Below are 22549 nucleotides of genomic sequence, written 5' to 3'. Positions count from 1 at the left end.
CAGTTAATCATCTTTCCATGGTTATCATGAAATGAAAGAATGAAAGAATTTAAAAAGAGGTACAAAGACACAATTTTTCAGAGGTACAGGGATGAGGGAGGGCCTGGGGATCACTGTGTGTTATAAAGATGTACAAGTATGCGGTAAGTGTGTGTAAATGTATGTATAGGTGTGTATGTGTGTGTGTATATATATGTGTATAGATCTGTGTATGAATATGTATTGACATATATGTGTTATTGTATTATGTGTTTATGTAAATCATATTATATTTGTTCATAATAATATAAAGCCAGAAACCTAATTATTTACTAGTAAGTATCAATCAAATTATGGCATAGTGTATAGATATGATTAGATGAGGAAGGTTATTATTGTTATTAATTATATAAGGAGAAGGGGTGGGAGTTTATAAGTTGTACTTTTTCGCACTCCTTTTCGAATATGTATTATATGTCTTATGTTTAAGTGTTTTGTTTATTCATTTTCTTCTGTTTGATGTTCATGTTCGAAATAAATACATCAATCAATCAATCAATCAATCAATCAATCAATCAATCAGTCAAATCAAATAGGACCCATCTGGACATTCAGAGGCTCTGTAGTTACCATGGAAACACAGTTATCTTCTACAACATTGATTCACCAGTAATTGGATCAATGACAGTGGATGGAGACACTTGGTTTATGTTCAGTTAATGAGATACTGGACTGAAAAAGACACTATTTCTTCTTCTTTTTCTCTGTTTTAATATAATAACCTTTGAGTTTACTGTAAGGTTTTATGATCAGTCAGTTAAACATAGGAAAATAGATGATTCCCACTGGAAAAAAAAAAGCTAAATTCAGAGGATAATATTATAACAAATGGTGATAAATCACTTAAGGAAAGGTTAAATAGAGAGAAAAATTCATTTGGTAACTGTCACAAAAGTCACACTGAGTCTTATGGGTTAAAAATGGAATAGAATCAGTAACTATTCACTGCCCACTTTATTTTGTCCTTTACTTGATGAACAAAACTTTCCAAAGTGATAACATCAGCCTCAAAAAAATGTGCAAACACTCATTTTGTTTTCATGTTCTGACATTTTTGAGCCTCTGTTCCACCCAGTAAATACTTTTCTTGCATTACAGTTTGGCAGCATGTGAAAAAGATAATCATCAGTGAATAACTGGCTGATAAATTGTGTATATATTAGACATGCAACAACAACCTTTTGACACAGCTGTAACAGTTTAAATCAGTCTTGCAAAATGTACATTTTAACCCATAAAGACCCAAACCATCTGCTGATCTAAACTGTTTAATACCTGTTGATCCACTAATCCTATCAATACATGGAAATAATTGGTGTAAAATGCTGTTTGTCATCTTTTCATGGTCATCAGATATGACCCATTTGGACGTCCAGAGGCTTCGTAGTTACCGTGGAAACATCATCATCTTCTACAACATTGATTCACCAGTAAAACCAATGAAGTTGAATCAATGACAGTGGATGGAGACTTTTGGAGAGTGATATCGTCGCTGAAAAAGTCACCTTTTCTTCATTTTTTTCTGTTTCTGATATATACTGACAGTCAATAGAAACTTTGAGGTAGAAATGTCTGCATATTTCTACTTGTAGGGGGGTTGTAATTATTCATTGTGGATTTATTGATGACTTAGTGCTCGGGTAGTTGAGATAATGATGAGTTGTCATGTTGTTACGGTTCATTGCACATGGGTTGGTCTCTTAGCAAAAGTGGACCAAATACACATTGAGTAATACTCAGTGGGTATCTGCACAATTTGAGGATTGGTTTTGAAGGCCTGTATAAAGGCCCAAAAAAGGCCACCATTGTTAGTCCAGTGAACAGCATCATGCCACATCTATCACGTGAACATCTCCGGGCACTGGGTATGGTGGAGGCCGGTTTGAGCTCCAGTGATATAGCCAGGCATATGTATGGGCTGTTCCCAACCCACAGTCAGAAAGCTGGTTGAACGCCACAACACCACAGGCTCTGTTGACCATAGACTGCGTCCAGGGAGAGAGAGAGTGACAACTCCTGACCAGGACCGCTGCTGTTGTGACTTTGTGTTTGGCAGGTGCCATTTTCTTTTGTTAGGTTTTTTGTTTTGAAATTATTCTTGAAACTTTAGATTTTTGTTTCTGTATGCCAATATCCTAAACAAATGATTCATATCATTCCCCCTGGGGATCAATAAAGTAGTAAGGAGGGTGATGATGATGATGATGATGATGATGATGATGATGATGACTGCACCTTAGTGCTGGCCTGTGCCTCTGGCTGACCACCTCTTGTGCTTTTATTGTGTACTCTTATTGTGGGTTTTTTATTGTATAGGCTTGCTATTTTTCTGGCTATGTCTTTTTTATTCATTTATTATGGCTATGTCACTTTTTATTTATTTATTATTCTTATTCTCTGTATTTAACTCTTGCATCTCATGTGTGCATGTATGTATGCGAGCAATGGAGTTCACAGAATTACATATCTATCTATCTATCTATCTATCTATCTATCTATCTATCTATCTATCTATCTATCTATCTATCTATCTATCTATCTATCTATCTATCTATCTATCTATCTATCTATCTATCTATCTATCTATCTATCTATCTATCTATCTATCCATCCATCCATCCATCCATCCATCCATCCATCCATCCATCCATCCATCCATCCATCCATCCATCCATCCATCCATCCATCCTCCTACTACCTATTTTGACTACTTTTAATCCAACTGACATTATTTAGACTACAAAAAGGTAACTACAATTACATAAAATCACCCTAATAATAACAACAGTCATCATAATGATCATCATTATCATCATTATTACACCGTTGCCCCTAGAGTTGGAATAAAATATTTCTACTTCTTCTCATGAAATGATTGTGACAATATGATTTATTCTTGATAGATAAAGTGTAACAGGGACTCAGCATGTAATCATTGCACCAGGTCAAGGGTGATAACTGAAAATAGGAATAAAAAGAGGAATTTGCCTGAAAACAAGATTATCCCAACTTTATGGGTAACAGTTACTATTTTTAAGTATTACAGGACTCATTAATGAGTCAGTCACAAGAATCCTGTGATATATTTCATTCAGACATGGGTGAGTCTGCATACTAATCCTAATATCTTTTACATATACAGGGTGGGGAAGCAAAATTGACAATATTTTGAGGCAGGGATTGAAAGACAGTGTATGACCAATTAGTTTATTGAAAGTCATGAGAATTTATTTGCCACAAGAAAATGTACATAATAGAAAATGTTTTTATTCTATGTGTCCTCCTCCTTTCTCAATAACTGCCTTCACACGCTTCCTGAAACTTGCGCAAGTGTTCCTCAAATATTCGGGTGACAACTTCTCCCATTCTTCTTTAATCGTATCTTCCAGACTTTCTCCTAATAGTTTTGCTCATTGTCATTCTCTTCTTTCCATTATAAACAGTCTTTATGGACACTCCAACTATTTTTGAAATCTCCTTTGGTGTGATGAGTGCATTCAGCAAATCACACACTCTTTGACGTTTGCTTTCCTGATTACTCATATGGGCAAAAGTTTCTGAAAAGGTATGGATAATAGTGTTAGGTATGATTATGACATCAATATATGTTTGGTTTCAAAACAATTGATGTAGTGCCTGCTGAGAAAAAACAACTAAATGTTCATTGTAAATTTTGCTTCCCCACCCTGTATATGTGTGTTTTAGGAAATCGAGGCTCATCACTTGCAACAGACTTAAAGATCCTCAATAGCTGCTGTGTTTGGAATGAAATGATAAATGTAAAGTCACCTATAAGTGTAATTCAACACAGAAGGCCTTGAGGACAGGATACTAGTTTAGGGTTTCAAAATAAAAATTATGTCGAAAAATATGGTCTCAAAGTTTTCATTGACTGTGAGTGTAATAACCCTTGACTTTAATCTGAGCTTTTATGAACATCTACATGAGCAGTAAATTAAATATAGGAAAATGCATGATTTACTCTGAAAAAAAAGCAAAATAAGGAGGTTAATATTACAATCAATGCTAATAAATCACTTAAGAAAACATTAATATAGAGAAAAATTCATTGGGGAACGGCCACAAAAGTAGCACTAGGTCTTCATGGGTTAAGGAACCTCATAAGAACATTATTTCAGTTGTTGACATAGTTTACAGTTAAAACTACCACAGTCTGCCCCATTTAACACATCATACAGTGCTTATGTGGGTGAAATATTAGCCTAACATTATAGTTTGGAAAATTATGATTAATTATCCTCATCACCGGGGCAGGAACTGTACTGTGCTGCACACTGCACCTCTGTTGTAGCATTAATGTATATACATGTGTGACTGGTCTGAGGTTTTGGCTGCAGATTTCCACCTCTATTTACATTTATGCATTTGGCTGCAGCTGTTTTTCAGCTATAGTAAATGCCTGTATGAGCTACACTACATGTCTGGTTTAAAGGAGTGTGAGGGGTCCTGTTCTTCCTCCTTTTTTTGGTCTCACGTTGCCCATCTGGTTTTCATCAGCAGAAAACAGACGGTTAAAATGTCTCAGTGCTCTCAGGGTAGAATGTGGGACATCCTCCCCCAACCCTCGGACACTGACTCCCCGACCACAGATATGCAAAGACCAACAGTTTTTTCCACTGAGAATCAGCTTTTTTTTTTTTTCTTTTTTTTTACCCTGAAGGATTATCTGAGTTAAATAAGTTTATACTTCTTCCTACTCCTTTTCGACCATGCAAAATTCAGACTTGTATGTGCTTGAAGTTAGATTCTATCCATTTAAATGTTATTTTGTTTCTGTCTTAATTTGCTTTGTTTTGTCTTATTTTCTTTGCATGTTCAAAATAAGATAAAATAAATAAATAAATATGTTTAGTTTCGACTTTTAAGGTTTAGTTTCTTTGAGGTTTGCAAGAATTAGAAAAACTGAATATTGTCTTACTAGCTGCAAAATAAACATTATATTCACCCTCAAATCTAAGTTTTGATTCATTTATAATCAGGGGAAGTTTTGAAGAGTTTTTTTTAGTGGATGAACTTTTACACATAACAGTAAAAATGATCAGAATTGCTGGTTTTTATATATAAAAAGGATCTGATTAACAGCATTACAATTCCAACAAAGAAAAAAAAGAAATAAAATAGTTTAAGATCCACTCACCTAACTCCAAAGGACCTTCCTCTTCTTCTTCTTCTGCTTTTTTGTCTGTTTCTTTAGTCACAGGTTTAGTAACTGTGTTGGTTTTGGGAGGTTTGGTTGTTGACTTAATATAACTGTGTGCTGTTGTGTATCCTGAGGTGGGAACCACAGTGGTGTTGGTTTTTCTTGCAGAAAAAGGACTCTCAGTTGTAGGAAAAGTTGCATTTGCATGCACAGTGAATGTCACTGCATCATCAGCAGGTCTTGCTGAAACAAGGAAAAATGATCCACAGTGCAGAAATAAAAGCAGAATGAAGCGAACAGTTCCTTCCATAGTAGGTCTCCCCTGCACAAACATAACGAACACTAACACTCATTCAACCTCCCTGACCTGCAGCGCTCGGAGTTCTGTCAACACGCCCACACTGCACCAATAACTTCCTCGCTCCGCTTCAAAAATAAAACATGGGTTGACATAAACTTATTAGTGGTAGAAGACGTACACAGACACTTTACTTCAGCAAAAGTACTAATATCACCCCATTAAAAGTACACTGACTATATACAAAACTTCACTGAAGGTATGTAATATAATGAAAGTTTTAATCTGAACAGTAACTAAAACTATCTGACAAATGTAATGGAGTAAAAAGCATGTTTTCCTCAGATGTAGCAGAACATAAGTTAGACTTGCCTTTATGTGATGTTGTCCCTTTTTAATGTTGAATATTTAATTTTACTCGGTTATGGTTATTCATTTATATTGACATATAAGATGGTGTTTTATTTCATTCTTTAATTTTTGCATTAATTTGACAGCATCATGTCACATTATTTCTGCCCTCTACTTCGATACACTCAAATTTATTCGCAGTGTCATGTTTTCACGTTTGCTGTACGTATCTCTTTTATTGTGTTGTTTTGTACAGGGGTTGGACAAAATAATGGAAACACCTTAAAAAATCAACAAAATATAATTTAATATGGTGTAGGTCCGCCTTTTGCGGCAATTACAGCCTCAATTCTCCAAGGTATTGATTCATACAACTTGTGAATTGTTTCCAAAGGAATTTTAAGCCATTCTTCAGTTAGAATACCCTCCAACTCTTATAGAGACGATGGCGGTGGAAATCGACGTCTTACTTGAATCTCTAAAACTGACCATAAATGCTCAATAATGTTGAGGTCTGGGGACTGTGCCGGCCATACGAGATGCTCAACTTCATTAGAATGTTCCTCATGCCATTCTTTAACAATTCTAGCTGTATGGATTGGGGCATTATCATCTTGAGGTGAAGGTGTTTCCATTATTTTGTCCAACCCCTGTATATTTTAGTATCTTTGCTTGCATCTTGTATTCTGCGGCTGTGCCCGTCTGCTTTATCTGTCAAAGCACTTTGTAAACTCAGTTTTTAAAGGTGCTATAGAAATAAAATTATTATTATAGAAGTTGCATATAATGGAAATACTTATATATACAGTCGTGGAAAAAATTATTAGACCACCCCTTGTTTTCTTCAATTCCTTGTTCATTTTAATGCCTGGTACAACTCAAGGTACATTTGTTTGGACAAATATAATGATAACAACAAAAATAGCTCATAAGAGTTTAATTTCAGAGCTGATATCTATCCATTTTACATGTTTTCTTGATAATAACCAAAATCACTTCAGTTCTTCCATTAATATCTATGGCATTATACTGACAAAAACAGGGCTTTTAGGTATTCCATGTTTTCTTTTCTGTCTGTTTTAGTCACGATACACACAGGAGTTAGTACTTGATTGCATAACCATTGTTTTTGATGACTTTTGATGGTCTAATAATTTTTTCCGCGACTGTAAATACCTCACACCTGTACCTACGTAAAAATGTTTATTTTGCACCAATAATTACGGTAAATAAATGTGAAGTAATTGATTGAAAATTATCGTTCCACTCTATTTTCTCAAGCATAAATCACAAAATATGAGCGCTAAACTTCTAACATGTTCATATTTTCTTTGTCCAGATATAAAGTAATCTGAGTAAAACATCCTTCTTTTTGGAAATGGATGGACTTTTCATAATATCCTCTGACATTTTATGCATTAAATGAATATATGTTGATTAATTAATAAAGAAAATAATCTTATCAACCTTAACCCAATATCAAGAGCTACAAATCCATTTAGTTTGTCTATGTAGGTGATGGAGCAGCGACCCTGAATGAATGACAACATACAAAGTAATAGGGACTGATTTATGCTTTTAGTTTGGAGGTGCATTTCCACCGCAGAAGTTTATTCGGGGATAAAACTCATCTGATCCACTGTTCATCTGAGGAGCACAGACAACATGCTCTATTAGGACATTTCTAGGTCCACAGATGTTCATATTTGGTTACACAGTGACATCTGGTGTCCCTGTCTCTTATGATATTAGACTTACACAAATTCTTAAGCACCACTCAGATTTTGTTCAATATGACTTTAAGACTTCACTGTTCTGGTTAAATAGCTTTAATGGCACAAACAAGAAACACACAATAGGAAATGTGTACATACAACCAAGACATGAATGATTACACTGCAAAAATCTAAATCTTACCAAGTGTATTTTTCTCATTTCTAGTCAAAATCTCTCATCCATCACACTTAAAATAAGACATAATCACCAAGATTCAAAAACATAGTCACCATAATCACCACATTTTTTTTTTTTTTGCCTAATTCAAGATTTTTTTTGCTTTTGCTTGAGCAAAAAAAAAATCTGCCAATGGAACAAGTGAAAATTATCTTGGTAAGATTTCTTCAAATAAGATTTTCAAGATCTATTGTCTAAAGATAAGTTCTTATATCTCACTGAAAAGTTACTCTTTAGGTGATTATGTCTTATTTTAAGTGTGATGAGATATTTTGACTAGAAATGACAAAAATACACTAGGTAAGATTTAGATTTTTGCAGTGTGGAAATGTTCCCTCATGGAGAAACATCCAGGAAAATAAGACAAATAATAGAAAAACTTAAATGTATAACATCAGCTGATGAAGATGAATTCTGTCAAAAGGACTAATTCCAGGGAGACACATTAAGTGTTCGGCGTTTTGGATGTTTGGCCCTTAACTTTTTGCTATGACTGAAAAAGCAACACAAAAAACACAACTATTTAACCAGGTCTTCTTGGAAAAAAGAAAAAAAATGCTATAATAAAAAACATATTTACAAAAATGTTGAATTCATTACAATTCTAGCATCCACTCTATCTGTTCCAAATATCTGTTCTTTGAAGGTGAAGGCAAGTGTTGGACAGCAGAACCTTTAGCAGTATACTTTACACAAACTGGTTTTATAAAAGGATACATCCTCCACATTTCCACTGACTATAGACTCATGGCAATAGCTAAACATTTCAAGATTTTAACACAACTAAAGGAAAAATTTCTCTCACCCATTTATCTGACTAAAGGTTCTGCTTATGCAACAAACCCAAACTGTCATTAGGTGTTGAAATTCAGCTGTATGCAATTAAAGATAAAACAAACAAACAAAAAAAACCAAAAACACTGCAGGCAGCTGAATGTAAAAACTGACCGGAGCCTTCAGTTCTGACCTGGAATATCTGTGAAATAATAAGAGAGAGAGCGCAGATAACGTCCTCTCATATTTGACTGACGGCCTTAAGGCTTCCAAAGCTTAAGCAGACCGTCCTCGCTGTAGGTGCTGATGAGGTTCTGGTGAGGGTGATGGGCGATGCCGATCACGTCTTTTTCATGGACCTGGAGTGAGAAAAATCAGTGGGAAACATTCAGGATTTTAGAAACAGATCTACTATACAGAGGAAAGTATCAGCATCACAAAATAACACACTGTTTTTGGCCTTTATAAGAACTGCTTTTAACATTGAGGAAACAGTTTAAGGCAGGTAGTTAGAATCTCTCATCTTCCACAAAAGCATCACTTGATAGATTTAGTGCAATGATCAGATGTTAACCCTTTAGCCCCTGACGTGTCTGTGGTGAGCGTTCAGAATGTATGATTTATTTGAAATATTCATAAAAATGCAACCGTTTCCTCAATAGGAAAAATTTCAAAATGTGCTGATAGAATAGACCTTGCGCTTTCCAGACATCTGAGCATGCTCAGTGCACCCCTGCCACCTGCGAGAAAGGGGGCAAAACACAGAGCAGCGAGTTAGACCAACTCGCTATAAAAATAGACTGTTTGGGTTTTTTTTTTTTTAACACTGTCTTCCTTGTTGTTTTTTGTTTTTACTGTTGTTTGCAGTGTTGTCGTGACTTTCCTTTACTATTGTTTTTACAGTGATTTCCCAAGTTTTGACCGTGTAACTACTTTTTGGAGTTCAACCACATGTCAAAAAGCTTTGAGTGTCAGATTTACAGATTCAATTTCAGGTTTGAGGATAATTAAAAAACCCTTTAACCCCTGACATGTCTGTGGTGAGTGTTCTGAATGCATGAATTATTTTAAATATCCATAAAAATTCAACCATTTGCTCGATAGGAAAAATTTCAAAATGTGCTGATAGAATAAACCTCGTTCTCATAGATGTTTTTTTTTCCCCTTGTCATTTTTTTACCATTATTTGCAGTGTTGTGGTGATTTTCCTTTTCTTTCTTTTTTTTTTTTTTCCGCAGTGTTTTACCGGGTTTTGACTGTGTAACTGCTTTTTGGAGTTCAACCAGGTGTCAAAAAACAGCTGGACTGATTTAGAAAAAAAAAGTCCCAAAACAAAAACTACTGGGTCAAAATTCAAATACTTGTTGTGTGTTCCAGTTCACAGTTCATGTTCAACATCCTAAATCTCTTACTGTACATCCTAAATGCCTTATTTAGTAAAAACCTGTAAAACTTCAATTCCTCTCTCTGTCTTTTTCTGTTATTCCCCCCTGTTTTGACCCTAAAACATACAGTAAAGCAAAACGGCTGCCAGATTCTACAAATTCCGAGCAGCCCATTTCACTGAAATAATATCTCAGGGGTTAAAGAGTTAAATGACTGAATGTGAAAGAATAATGTGAAAGAATAAAACACCTTGGGTTACTTTCATCAAACCACATCATCTGAGACAGAAACTCATTTCAGGTGAGACTAAAGATTCGTGATGAGAATTGTTTTTTAGGAAAAGAAGTGGAGTGAACTGGTCCATTTCAGGTTGACTGTAGTTGTCAGTGGCTGGTTGAAACTTGGCAACTGTTCCAACAACCAATCAGCTTCCAATGAAGTCAGATGGTCAAATGAATCACAGACTTTCAGGTGGCGCAAATGGAAGATTTGGACAGAGGAATAAGCTCATTTTGTTTGAGGAACAGCTGCTTGTATGATCGAAAGTGTGATGAAGTGGTGGAAGAAAGCAATTTTGAGTGAAATTTTCAAAGATGTACGCAGAGTCAGGAAAAAAACAGGTGAAGCAGAGTCAAAAAAAAAAGGTGCTGCTCCATATCAAAACTTTAACATCTATTACTCTTCATTGTTACTGGCAATACAAAAGAGTATCATATCCCACGTTGCATCTGCAGATCAATAGTTTCCTTGCTGAACTCGCTGGAGCAGAAGCAGAGGTAGGGGCTGGAATATTTTTGGAAGCTTTCATCACTGCAGTAACTTACCGTCAGTGTTCTCTCCAGTTTGCCGGTGACGGTGCTGAAGCAGTAGAGCACAAAGTCTTCACCCACGCAGTAGATCCACTCACCGCGGGGCGACAGAGTGCAGCATACAAAGTCACCACCTTCTCTTTTACCAGAGCTGAAACTCCTCACGATCTGTAAGAAAAGAGGCAAAAGTGCATCAAAACACACAGAGGAACAAAGGAAAGAAGGTAGGCAGCTTTTGGTTTCACAGTAAAAATGAGAATTTCTCCTCTTTCTTTCACTCACTTGACCCTGCATGTTCATGATGACCACCGTGTTGGAGCGATTACACACTACAAAGTGCTCCGGGTTCTTGGGGAGCAGGATGACGTTGTTCACGGTGATGTCTGTGCCTGCCGATGTGCCCAGAGGCTTAAAGGTGCTGCTGCACTCAGTGGTCTTCACGTTCCAGACCTGAAGTTAAACACATAGAAGATCATTTGGAGAACAAACAGCATGAGAAAGACAAAAACCAAACACTGATTATGTTTACATGCACAGTTCTCTTTCACTGTTATTCAGGTTATTATGTAATATTGGAATATGATACAAGTCACTTCAATGTGATTCATTTAAGATGTTCATATGGACATCTTCTGACAGTATTATTAGGCTGGAGTAAAGTTTAACAGCTAAAAGAAATGCCCACATTACAGGTCAGAAGAGGAAACACACCTAGTTTTGAATATTATAAAGACTTGGATATAAATTATGTTTTTGGATATGAGCAAATATTACAAATACAGCATTTTAGTGAATTAAGTGTATAATCACAGGATAAAAGTCTTGGACATTTTTTGCTCAAATATTAGTAGAATACTCATTTTTATAACCTGTGTATAGAGATTAGTAAGAATATTAGCTTTTTCAGAATGAGGACAAAAACTAGAAAATGATGTGCATATAAACCAGTGTTCGTACACATTTTTTAAGGTCAAATTCAAGCACTTTTAAGGGTCATTTTCAAATTTTGTAAATATTAGTAAAATTGTTAATAGTCTGATGAAGGGTGTCAGCCTGAAACGTAACTCGTGGTAATAAATTCTTTGGGAGCTCACAGGTTGTGCGGACCTTATTTATTTTTTTTTCATCCCATTTTTTGGGATCCTGCACACGTTTCATGTTCTGGATGTGCGTGTCAATCACCTCTCTTCATTTTCAAATTTTTCAGCATAGCACCTTATCGCTGGGGCAAAATATATATCTACAGAAATACATATACTCATTTTGACTCTTTTTTAACTTTTTATCACAATGACGTACATAGTATTATGCTATAAATATCTAAAATTATGTTTCATAATAGTAAAAAGTTTAGAAATTAAAGGAAAACACAAAGTTTTATCCAAAAAAAGGGAAGTCACTTGGCGTTCTTCAGACACACTCGCACTGAGCCAAAGATTAAGTTAAAAATGTACTTGGAAGCTACCTGAGAGTACCCGCTAATTTTCTTTTTTGACATAAAGTTTTATTTTTCAAAATGTGTCACCTCTCTGTAAGTAGCTTTGGCTTGCCATATAACCGGGCAGAGTTAATATCAAAAATAAATAAATAAATCACATCACAGAGTTATAATTGCAAACACTTTCAAATGCTTAAATTAAAATTCAAGCACTTTTCAAGGCCTTGACAACACAACAATGAAATTCAAGCATTTTCAGGGATTTCAAGCACCAGTGCGAACCCTGATATATACATCCAGTGACATAGTGGGGCACTTACTGTAAAGTTTGTAGATAAAATATGACAGACATTTGCAGCAGCTCTTACCTTGACTGTACCATCAGAGGAAGCACTGATGATGTGGTGGCCGTCTGGGGTGAAGGTGGCTTCATTGACAAATGAGGAGTGACCGCGGAACTCCTTCAATGTTTTACCCGACTTTAATCCATGGATTCTGAATCAAATAAGTAAGAGTTCAATGGATGTTCAGTGTTCATAGAAAGATGTTAAGTAAAACACAGAGCTACAGACAGAAAAGAAACACATGTAACAAATAAAGGTTTCAATTAGACAAAACAAAAAGGCCATTGGTTACCTAATAGTCTGGTCAAAGGAGGCACTGAGGAGCTGACTGCTGTCTTTACAGAAGCTAAGACATGTTACACCTTTACTGTGAGCACGTTCAAATCTCCTCAAACACTGACCACTCTGGATCTTCCACACCTACACACAAAGAAATTAAAATTGTCTTACAATATACCAGGTGAATTATAAAGGTCAAACATGTTTTACAGGACCAACTTTACAAATGTAATACCTATAAGGCTTTAAATCAGTTCTACATAGTTAAATTCAATGAACTTTTTTCCTTTGTTTATGTTCTTTAAATAGACAACTTCTGAAGATTCACTAAAAGAACAACCTGCTTATTTATCTTTGGTTATAGTAAAGTTGGTAATATTTCTGTGTTTTATTTTGTCTCTACCTTGATCTTTCCATCCTGGGCTCCAGTGGCCAACATCTCCGTGTCCCGACTGAAACACATACACAACACTGCGTCGTCCATCATCATGAAGTTATCCTGTGCTTGGTACTTCAGATCCTGCAGGACACAACACATTCAATGAGTGATGAATGAACTGATTTGTGTAATGGTGGCTTTCAAAGACTTTCTTTCTACAACAGATTTTGCCATCAGTTAATTTTAAATATTCCTCATTTGTTCACAACAAATTATACCATTAACAAAGTATAATGAAAAACTTCAACTTCTGTCTCAGCTTTAGGTTTTCACTCAATAACTCAGCATTAACATTTAGCACTCTTCAGGTTTATGTTGAATTTCTCAACCACCTTGAAGTCAGAAAAACAGCTGTCTTGGAATTTGCTGTACAACAGTTACCTTTCTGATTTTGCCAGTTGTGAAGTTCCAGACCTCAATGAAGCCGTCCACAGAGCCAGTGACCAAGTACTGACCATCAGGGGAGAAACGGGAACACTCTACATGGGATTTCTGTCCAAACTGTTATAAAACAACAAATATTCTTTAGTTATAACTCTAAAAATACTCATGTCATACGTATTTTAATGATTGTACCATCCCCCCATGCAAAAAAGGTAGTAAACAGTGGAAAAAAAAAAAAAAAAAATAGAACCATGTCTTGCTAAAACAATCTCATGTTAGGACAGAACTGGTACCTTGATGTGTCTGCTGAGTTGTGTGGGGAAACGCTCCTCTTCCACATCTTTGACAGCAGCTTTGCCTCTAAACAAATCGATAGTCATACCAGGAGGCAGAAGACCTTGATGTTGCTGCCATTTCAGAGACTGAAGAAGGAAAAAACATTACAAAATGTCACAAAATTTCCATTATTGATGTTAACAACTGCTACTAAATACAATTTAGCTGACGAGTTATGACTAACCAGAGGTCATTCCAGATGTAAAAGATAACCATTACACCAACCACCATACAAAAGTTAAAATCATCCTCCAAAAGGATGATGATTCAGCGCTGTTTCTGGTTCACTCACCTGACCAAGCAGAGCCATCAGACGGGAGGGCGGTACCACGCTGACCTCACCTGCCAGGGCCTGGGCAATGGCTGCTCGTCGCTTTTCTTTACTGCTGCCATCTGGGTATGCCTGGTTAACAGTAAACACCATCAGCAATCACAATCCATACAATTCTAGACAAATAAATATATGAATAAACTATACACTTTATTATATATTTTCATGCTACATAACCGCGTACAGTTATCAAACCATTATGCACATTTCCTTTATTGTACTTTACAAAAAGTATACAAGAATATGAAAGAAAATTTCATTGTTTTCTAAAATAATAATTCCAGTAAAACCATATAAATTAGATCAGGCTGGGACTGACAAGCAAGGCCTATTTTAACTAAGTGACATCAGGTCTTACAAGCAAGACTTTTTGTTTTGTTTTGACTTTGCCACAAAAATTAATTCAGTTAGATACAGCATCTTTTAGTAAACATTCAACAGAATATAGTGACTGCACCCAAGTAACTAAAACAAAGGTTGCGCTGAAGCAACAAAGAATACAGAATACATATTTGAAAGGGAGAGAAATTTAATGAAGACACTGACAGGGCCAAAAAGATTACAGAAGGTAAGCTTTTTTCACCCCTCACTTATTAAATAGCCACTTTACCTGATTTTTAATGGTTTGCCAACGAATATGATGTGTTATCACATTTGTTTTATGGACTTACCTCCCTGGGATCGAAATAGGAGCGAGCCAGAAGATTCTCCAGGTGGATATACCTCTCCGGCTGTGTTTGCTTTAACATGATCATGGGGTCTGTCTGCCTGAGGAGGGAACGGGCAGCGCCCAGCTCTCTCAACTCAATCAGCTCCAACACCACCTGTTAAAAAATGGTACACCTTGGTTTAGAAGTAGAGATGACCTCTGATATACATTTGCCAAAAGTATGCCTAATAGGGCAATTGTGGAATAATATTACAAGACACAAAAACATTCCAACTCTTAACACTTGAGTATCAAACCTCACCTGTTCGTAAAGGTCTATCAGAGTCTTGTCTGGTAGCTTGAGGGACTGGATGGCCTGCAGGACAGTGTCCCAGTGGCCGCTGTTTATGTCTGCAACAAAACTTTCTATACTGTCCACTGTGTTCAAAGACACTGTGGTCTCTTCCTGCAGGGTGGCCAGGGTCCGGTGCAGATTATTTTCCTTCAGGTACTGCATTATCAGACGGATCACGCTGTGGCAAACAAAGATCCAAGAGGGTAAACTTGATGACGTATTTACTACATCAACCATTATTTACATAGTTACCTTATTATTACGTGTTTTAATTGGTATTGTAGGGTTAGCTAATGCTATCTAAGATGAGCCTCTCTATGTACATATTACTATTTATTAAATTTATAAGATTTAATCTCAGTGAGGTATGCAACACTGTGGTAGCATTAATGTTTCCTTTAAAAGACTAAAATTTCTTTAAAAGAATGCAATTTCAATACGAGGCTAAGTTTGGCTAGTTAGCTTAGCATAGCGGCTAACCCTAACTGACTGCAGCGCCAGGCCTTTCTGACTAAAAACATAAGTAAAATTAGATAAATAAACAGTCGTATTGTTAAGTGAACGACATCATGCTATAATAGAATTGCGGAGATACTTACTCTGCAGATTCCACCTCCAGAGACATGGTTATTTAGGAAAACAGTACCCACAACACACTACAGAATCTGGTGCAAAAGGGAAAACCACGCAGAACGGACTCAAACACGGAAGTTCCGGTTGGAATCAAGAAACTTCAAAATAAAAGTCTCCGCTTATTGTGTGAACAAAAGCGTAGAAATAGAGCAATGTCGTTTTTATACGTATCGTTAATAAAACAGATAGTAAAAACACGTATACAAAAATAGCTTATCTTATTTACCAAGCTAAATAAACTAAATAAGTAATTCTGAATTATACTGATCAGGTAGGTTGTAGTTTCCGGAAGTAGCAGTTTGACTGATGGACACTGGATTCAAAACCAAACTGGAGATTTTTTTTTTTTGGAAAAATGTCATATTTACTGGATACATTTACATTTTTAATGAATAAATAATTAAATAGCTGAGTAAATACAATAACACATTTCTTAAATTGTTCTCTATATGGAAATTAGACTTTCATCTATGTAATGGCACTTTCAGGAAGTAAAATTCTGTCTAAAAACATAGATCAGATTCACAATTTGATTTATAACGCATTTATATAATGTATGATTTAAAATATAATATAATATAATATAATATAATATAATATAATATAATATAATATAATATAATATAATATATCACATTTACCTGATCAATGAGGAGTCCCAGAGTGAACACAGCCATGTTTGCTTTGAGAGTTTCCCTTGTTTTTCATTAAGACGATCAACAGGGGGGGCTGTAAGAACAGTTATGGCAGACATGCTCCCCACACTCCTCCCTGAGCCAGTGAAGGTCTTTCAAGGTTATAATCATGATCATTCTCAGTGCACTTCAGTCTGCAGTCCCACGCCTGGATTTGATTGTTTTGGGCCGTCATGACATAATCCCACTGTGAGCTGAATCCACATTGGAAATGAATTTGGCACCAAGAACACAGCAGACCTCGCTGGGTTTCATTTGTCTTTGCAGATGGAGAAATATATTGGGAAGCGGTAGCGGAGAAGCGGAGAGGATGGTGGGCAGAGGATGAAGATGAGGAGGAGGAGTAGGAGGAGGAGGGGGGTTCACACAATACCATAATGCCACAGTCATTCTGAATATATTAACATAAGAGCAAAAGAAAGACGTCAATATAATTTTGTCGTCTTCTGGCATGACAAAGCAGAGGCTGTCTGGAGAATGCTTACCAATGAGGGAGATGCCACCACACTGGAAGAATGACAGCACCACAAAAGCCTGTAATATAATCACCTCATGCTTTCTGAGAAAAACAAAGACAGTTCTAAATTTATGTGAGGTGCCATTCTTGGTGTGCAATAAAGTTCCTATTTTCCATCATAATTAGAACACATTAACACCACAAAGAAATCTGGCCTTTCTTTGGTCTGCCAGGAAGGAAACACTTTTTGTGTAAACAAACACAAAATGTGTTTGTGCCTACTTAGTGATGGGATGTGAATGAATGAAGGTCTGGCTTTAAAACAAGTCTCACTGCTCAGAGCTGCACTCTGTAATGTGTAAGGCAAAATATTTTTAATGGTCTGTGCCAAGGTTATGTTTTTGTTATCATTACTTAATTAATTTGTTTGTGTCTGTCAGTGTTATCATTAAAATATGTTTTAATTAAACTTAGTGGCACAAGTTGTGCAAATCATCATGATACATGGCTCTAAAGTTATGACCAAAATGCTAATGTTTTGGATTGTAGAGCTATGAACTGAGTATATTCACACTAATGGTCCTGCAGTTTTATGTGGCCACTAGAGGAAGTAGTGAGTCACTCTGCTGGTCTCCCATTGCGAGGAAAACTATTGCCACATGGCCTTTGACCAAAGTGTCAGAAAGTGACCAGATGGAATGAGAACCAATATGAAGCAACTTTTAGAGTCAACAAAAGTGTCAAAAATGATGGACAAATTGAATTCAAATGAGCACCAAAAATAATCACAAAACAAACAAGAAGCTTTGTACCATTATCATCTATCTTCTGTTTGTGCAAATAAAGAGATACAGACTAACATCCTACTTTTGGGCTTTTAATTCTATATCAAAGTTTTGTTGATGCTGAGAATGAGTTTATGTGAATGGGTTGTGAGATTCACTTCATGTTGAGTCCGAAATGTAGATTTAATTTGTATTTGCAATTTTCCCAAATAAATTATGCTTAAATAGACTGGAGTGGCAGATGAAAAGAAGTACACAAAGGGGATTGTTGCATAAGCAACAAAACAATGTTTTATCATTGTTTAAGATCATGTCACCACTTTATTTGAAGGGGCACAAATATGATGATGTAATGGTTAGTTGGAATTCAATAGAACACATTTGTGCTGCTGTGATGCATCATGATGAGTCAGATAACTTAATTAATACCTTAGTTAATGGACTGGTCGCATTAAATCATGCATGACTCACTATTACTTAGTGTGCATTACTGATGATTCATGATAATTCATCTACCCTTAATATAAAATGTTATTATCATTATTATTATTATTATTATTATTATTATTACCTCCGCCAAGGAGGTTATGTTTTTGCCAGGGTTTGTTTGTTTGTCTGTTTGTTTGTTTGTTTGTCTGTCCGTTAGTGTGCAACATAACTCAAAAAGTTATGGACAGATTTGGATGAAATTTTCAGGGTTTGTTGGAAATGGGATAAGGAAGAAATGATTAAATTTTGGTGGTGATCGGGGGTGGGGGGGCCCACGGGGGGGGGGGGGGCACTGATCAGCCTTGGCGGAGGTCTGCGCTCTCCGAGTGCTTCTAGTTATTATTATTATTATTAATCTCTGCATATCTTGTCAGTAAATACAACACTGCACAGCTACATGCCAAAAATCAGTCTAACACATAACCCTCAAGTTGAAATTTGTCATTTTCACATTTTGTTTTTTGCACGTTAGGCAACACTGAATGTGTTAATCAGTAAAGCTGTTGGATTTAAAAACAATTCCATCACAGCCCAAATCACACTGCTGCAGAAGATTCTTATTTGTAATTCCTGATGCTGTTTCATTTCCGCCTATTTTCACCCATTTTGACTTTTCAGGTTTGTGTGGGTTGTATCCAATCCCAGGTGTCGTTGGAGGTGGAGGTAGATCCTGGAAAGGTCACCAGTTCATCACAGGACTGACTCATGCAGACAGTCCAGCTGTTCAAGAACACAGGAACATGTTGATGAGTTCACTAATATCTGATTAAAGACCAGTTAAGACCAAATCCACTGTTAAACTTTTATAAGTTCATGAATTTGTTCCATTGATATTATATCATAATTTACTATCTTCATTGTCAATACATTTAATTATTAATTGTCCACAGATCCATATAACCTCAATGTAATTTGCCACTGAAGGGTCTGAGGGTAGACTTTGCGTCCCAACATGTTCAAGTTTTCAAGCTTAGGTAATAAAACGCTTTAGTTATGGTTAAGAAATATTTTTCTTTGGTTGAGATAAAAAAAAAAAAAAAAAAAAAAAAAAAAATCAAATATTTTTATTGATTTTCTGGAGTGGAAAAAAAGAGATACAATACATGTTCAATTAAAGACAAAATTTTTCAATACAGAAAACAAACATCAAACTCCCAACCACCAAACAAAACCAATAAATAAATAAATGCATGCATGCATACATACATACATACACACACACACACACACATACATACATACATAAAATTAATTAAAAAAGGAAGCCCCCTCCCCTCCCAAAAAAAAAAAAGAAAAAGAAAAATGAGGACCATTGATTTACTGCCTTCAGAGCCCACATGATACAATAAATGAAATAATGAGCTGGGTGTTAGTTTGCGTTTGCAGAAGAAATCAGAAGGTTTTTTGAGTTGTGGAAATAAGTCATAAAGTGGCCTCATATCTTGTCAAATTTCGTGTCAGAAAATGAAGAGAATAATGATTTTTTTCCAGACGAAGACAAGACATGAAGTCCTCCAATAATTGAGCATGAGTGGGTAGGTGAGACTTTTTTCATTATCACATCATGACTAGACTTTGTCTTTATTAAACCAAACCCTGGGGGTTTTCCCTCTAACTTTAACCGACTGTGTGCCTAAACAGCGCTTAAACTTCTTCAGTTTCTGAGAGACATGGTTGAAATACACAAGGATCTATTAAAACAATAACATATAACGTGCTGCGATTTCACAGTAAATACAACATATTTCTTTACAGCACGTTCGTGTCATATTCATGCTAAATGTACCATGACTAGTTAAAAAAAGCCAAATGACAGTTGAATAATAATGTTACATATATCTGTGGTCTACAGAATATACAATGGCAATATTTTATTATGCCACATACATTGCCATGCATTTGTGTCTTAAACCATAAAGACCCAAACATCCACCAGAGACCAGAATGATTTACTGGTATAAAATGTTAAATAACTGCTTATCCACTAATCCTATCAATACATGCAAATAATTGATATAAAAGGCAGTTTTTCATCTTTTCATGGTCATCAGATATGACCCATTTGGACTTTCAGAGGCTCCATAGTTACCATGGAAACACCGTCATCTTCTACAACATTAATTCACCAGTAAAACCCATGGAGTTGGATCAATGACGGTGGATGGACACACTTGGTTTATGTTCAGTTAATGATAGATTTTTACAAAAATAAGATACTTTTTCTTCAGTTTTCTCTGTTTTGATATCATAACCTTTGGATTTACTTCAAGCTTTAATGAACAGCTACATGATCCAATCCAATCCAACTTTATTTGTAAAGCACTTTAAAACAACCACAGTAGACCAAAGTGCTGTACAGAAAAATAAATAAAAACAAAATAACAGAGTAAAATACAAGAATAGATTAAGAGACTTAGAACAACTGTAAAAATAAAATGAAAAATTAAAACATTAAAATAAATAAATAAATAAAAATACAGAAGAATAGATAAAACCTAAATAAAAGAATAAAATACAACAATAGATTAACCCTTTCATGCATGAATTATGAAAACCTTAATCAAGATTTTTTTCCTGAGTGTTTTTATTCCTATTCAGGCATGAAAAAAACAATGTGATTGAATTTTTTTATGAATCTATTTTTCACGGAGTTACAAAAATGTCCACGCAGCTGGACACCATACGTTACATTTTTGAAGCAAAGAAACATATATTTAAAACCCATCATCATAAAGTGATATACTGTGTGAAAACTCTGAAATAAAAACATTTTTAACCCAGCTAATCTGATGTTTTCTCACATTTTATCATACTCTAATACTAGTTTTTACTAATTTCACAGAGATTATACAAAAAAACAACAACAACAACTTTTTGTTTGAGAAAATCAGCTTGCAGATCAGATTTACAAAATCAGATTTACACTCAAACATGTTAGTGCAGACCAGGTTTATCAAGAACAGCAAAGTTAAAGTAATGGTCTGAATATCAGTGTAGATGATGCATGAGTGTCCACTGTGTTGGCTGATATCCTCTTGAGATCCAGTAAGGTGAAAATCTTTAGCTTTTTTACATTAAACAGTCATCTTGATTGGAAACTGCAAAAATCAAGTTTTTTCAGATACATTTTTAAAACGATTTTCATTTATTAATTTGTAATGGAATGTCCTTCGCAATGAACAGCATTTTTTAAATTAAAACTGTCCAACTTTAGTCCCCTACAGAGGACACAAAATGCATTGCTGGGTCTCAGGAGGAGATGGAATTAAAACAGCTAAACCCATGAACATACAAGAGAACAGCTGGAGAATATCTGTCCACTATAGTGACCACTATGCATGAAAGGGTTAAAACATAAAAAGCTGTACAATTAAAAAAAATCAACAAATAAGAACATTAAATCAATAGCAAATAAAACAATTGAATAAAAATAATACATTCAAACATCTCATGGGGTTTCAAAAGCCAAGGAGAAAAGATGGGTTTTAAGAAGCGATTTAAAAACAGACAGAGAGGAAGCCTGTCTGATATGGAGAGGCAGATTAGTGAGTTAAATATCAGACTACTAGTGTATGAGTGTGTGTGTGTGAATGGGTGATTGTGAGGCCTTGTAAAGCGCTTTGGGCAACATGAAGATGTATAAAATGCGCCATATGAGTTTAGTCCATTTGCCATTTAAATATTGGACAATACCTGATGTTCACTTAAAAATGCAAAACACAGAGCATAATATTAGAGTAAATGGTGATAAATCACTGAAGAAAGGTCAGAAATACTGAGAAAAAATCATTTGGGAGCTGCCATAAAAGTAGCACTGGGTCTTTATGGGTTGATATGTGTAGATAAAAATTCACCCCAGTGTTAAAATGACATTTGCATTTTCTATTTCTCGAGTGCAGAAAAAGGTTGATGTTGAAGGGGCTGAACAACACAAGCTCCAAATAAAAACGGCTAAATCAAACAACAAAGGCTCATTACTTTGTTTGGTTTTGTTTATGTCTCTTTAAGAGCTTTGCCTGTGAGTGTACCTGCTGGCCAAACACAATGAACAAGGGTCCATTAATTTGCGGCTGAGAAGCTCCTCACAGCTCCTTTCTAATAGCTGATTCCTCCAGCAGTCACTCAGCCCTCTAGTCACGAGTGCTAGTGGGTGGAGGGCGTGTT

At 35.6% G+C, this 22549-nt stretch overlaps 2 protein-coding genes across 3 annotated transcripts in view; both read right to left on the bottom strand.

Moving 5' to 3' along the window:
• Positions 1-5527, bottom strand: part of LOC115427018 (probable carboxypeptidase X1) — a 35011-nt gene extending 29484 nt beyond the window's left edge. For both annotated transcript variants that reach the window (XM_030145363.1, XM_030145364.1), the window contains exon 1: positions 5198-5527. In XM_030145363.1, the coding sequence (XP_030001223.1) occupies positions 5198-5510 (313 nt within the window). In that variant the 5' untranslated portion in view covers positions 5511-5527. The remainder of the gene's footprint in view (positions 1-5197) is intronic.
• Positions 5528-8013: 2486 nt separating this feature from the next.
• On the bottom strand, positions 8014-16037 carry smu1a (SMU1 DNA replication regulator and spliceosomal factor a). The gene is made up of 12 exons (XM_030146084.1): positions 15926-16037; positions 15294-15504; positions 14994-15146; positions 14284-14394; positions 13949-14077; positions 13653-13772; positions 13236-13352; positions 12846-12973; positions 12578-12704; positions 11054-11221; positions 10787-10939; positions 8014-8935 (listed from the first exon to the last, which is right to left on the bottom strand). The coding sequence occupies exons 1-12, from the start codon at positions 15949-15951 to the stop codon at positions 8837-8839; spliced, it is 1542 nt and encodes a 513-aa protein (XP_030001944.1). The 5' UTR covers positions 15952-16037; the 3' UTR covers positions 8014-8836.
• Positions 16038-22549: the final 6512 nt, after the last annotated feature.

This window comes from Sphaeramia orbicularis, chromosome 10 (assembly GCF_902148855.1).
Source record: "Sphaeramia orbicularis chromosome 10, fSphaOr1.1, whole genome shotgun sequence".
In the NCBI taxonomy this organism is placed as follows: Eukaryota; Metazoa; Chordata; class Actinopteri; order Kurtiformes; family Apogonidae; genus Sphaeramia; species Sphaeramia orbicularis.
Note: the sequence above shows the minus strand (reverse complement) of the source record. Positions and strands in the feature narration are given on the sequence as shown.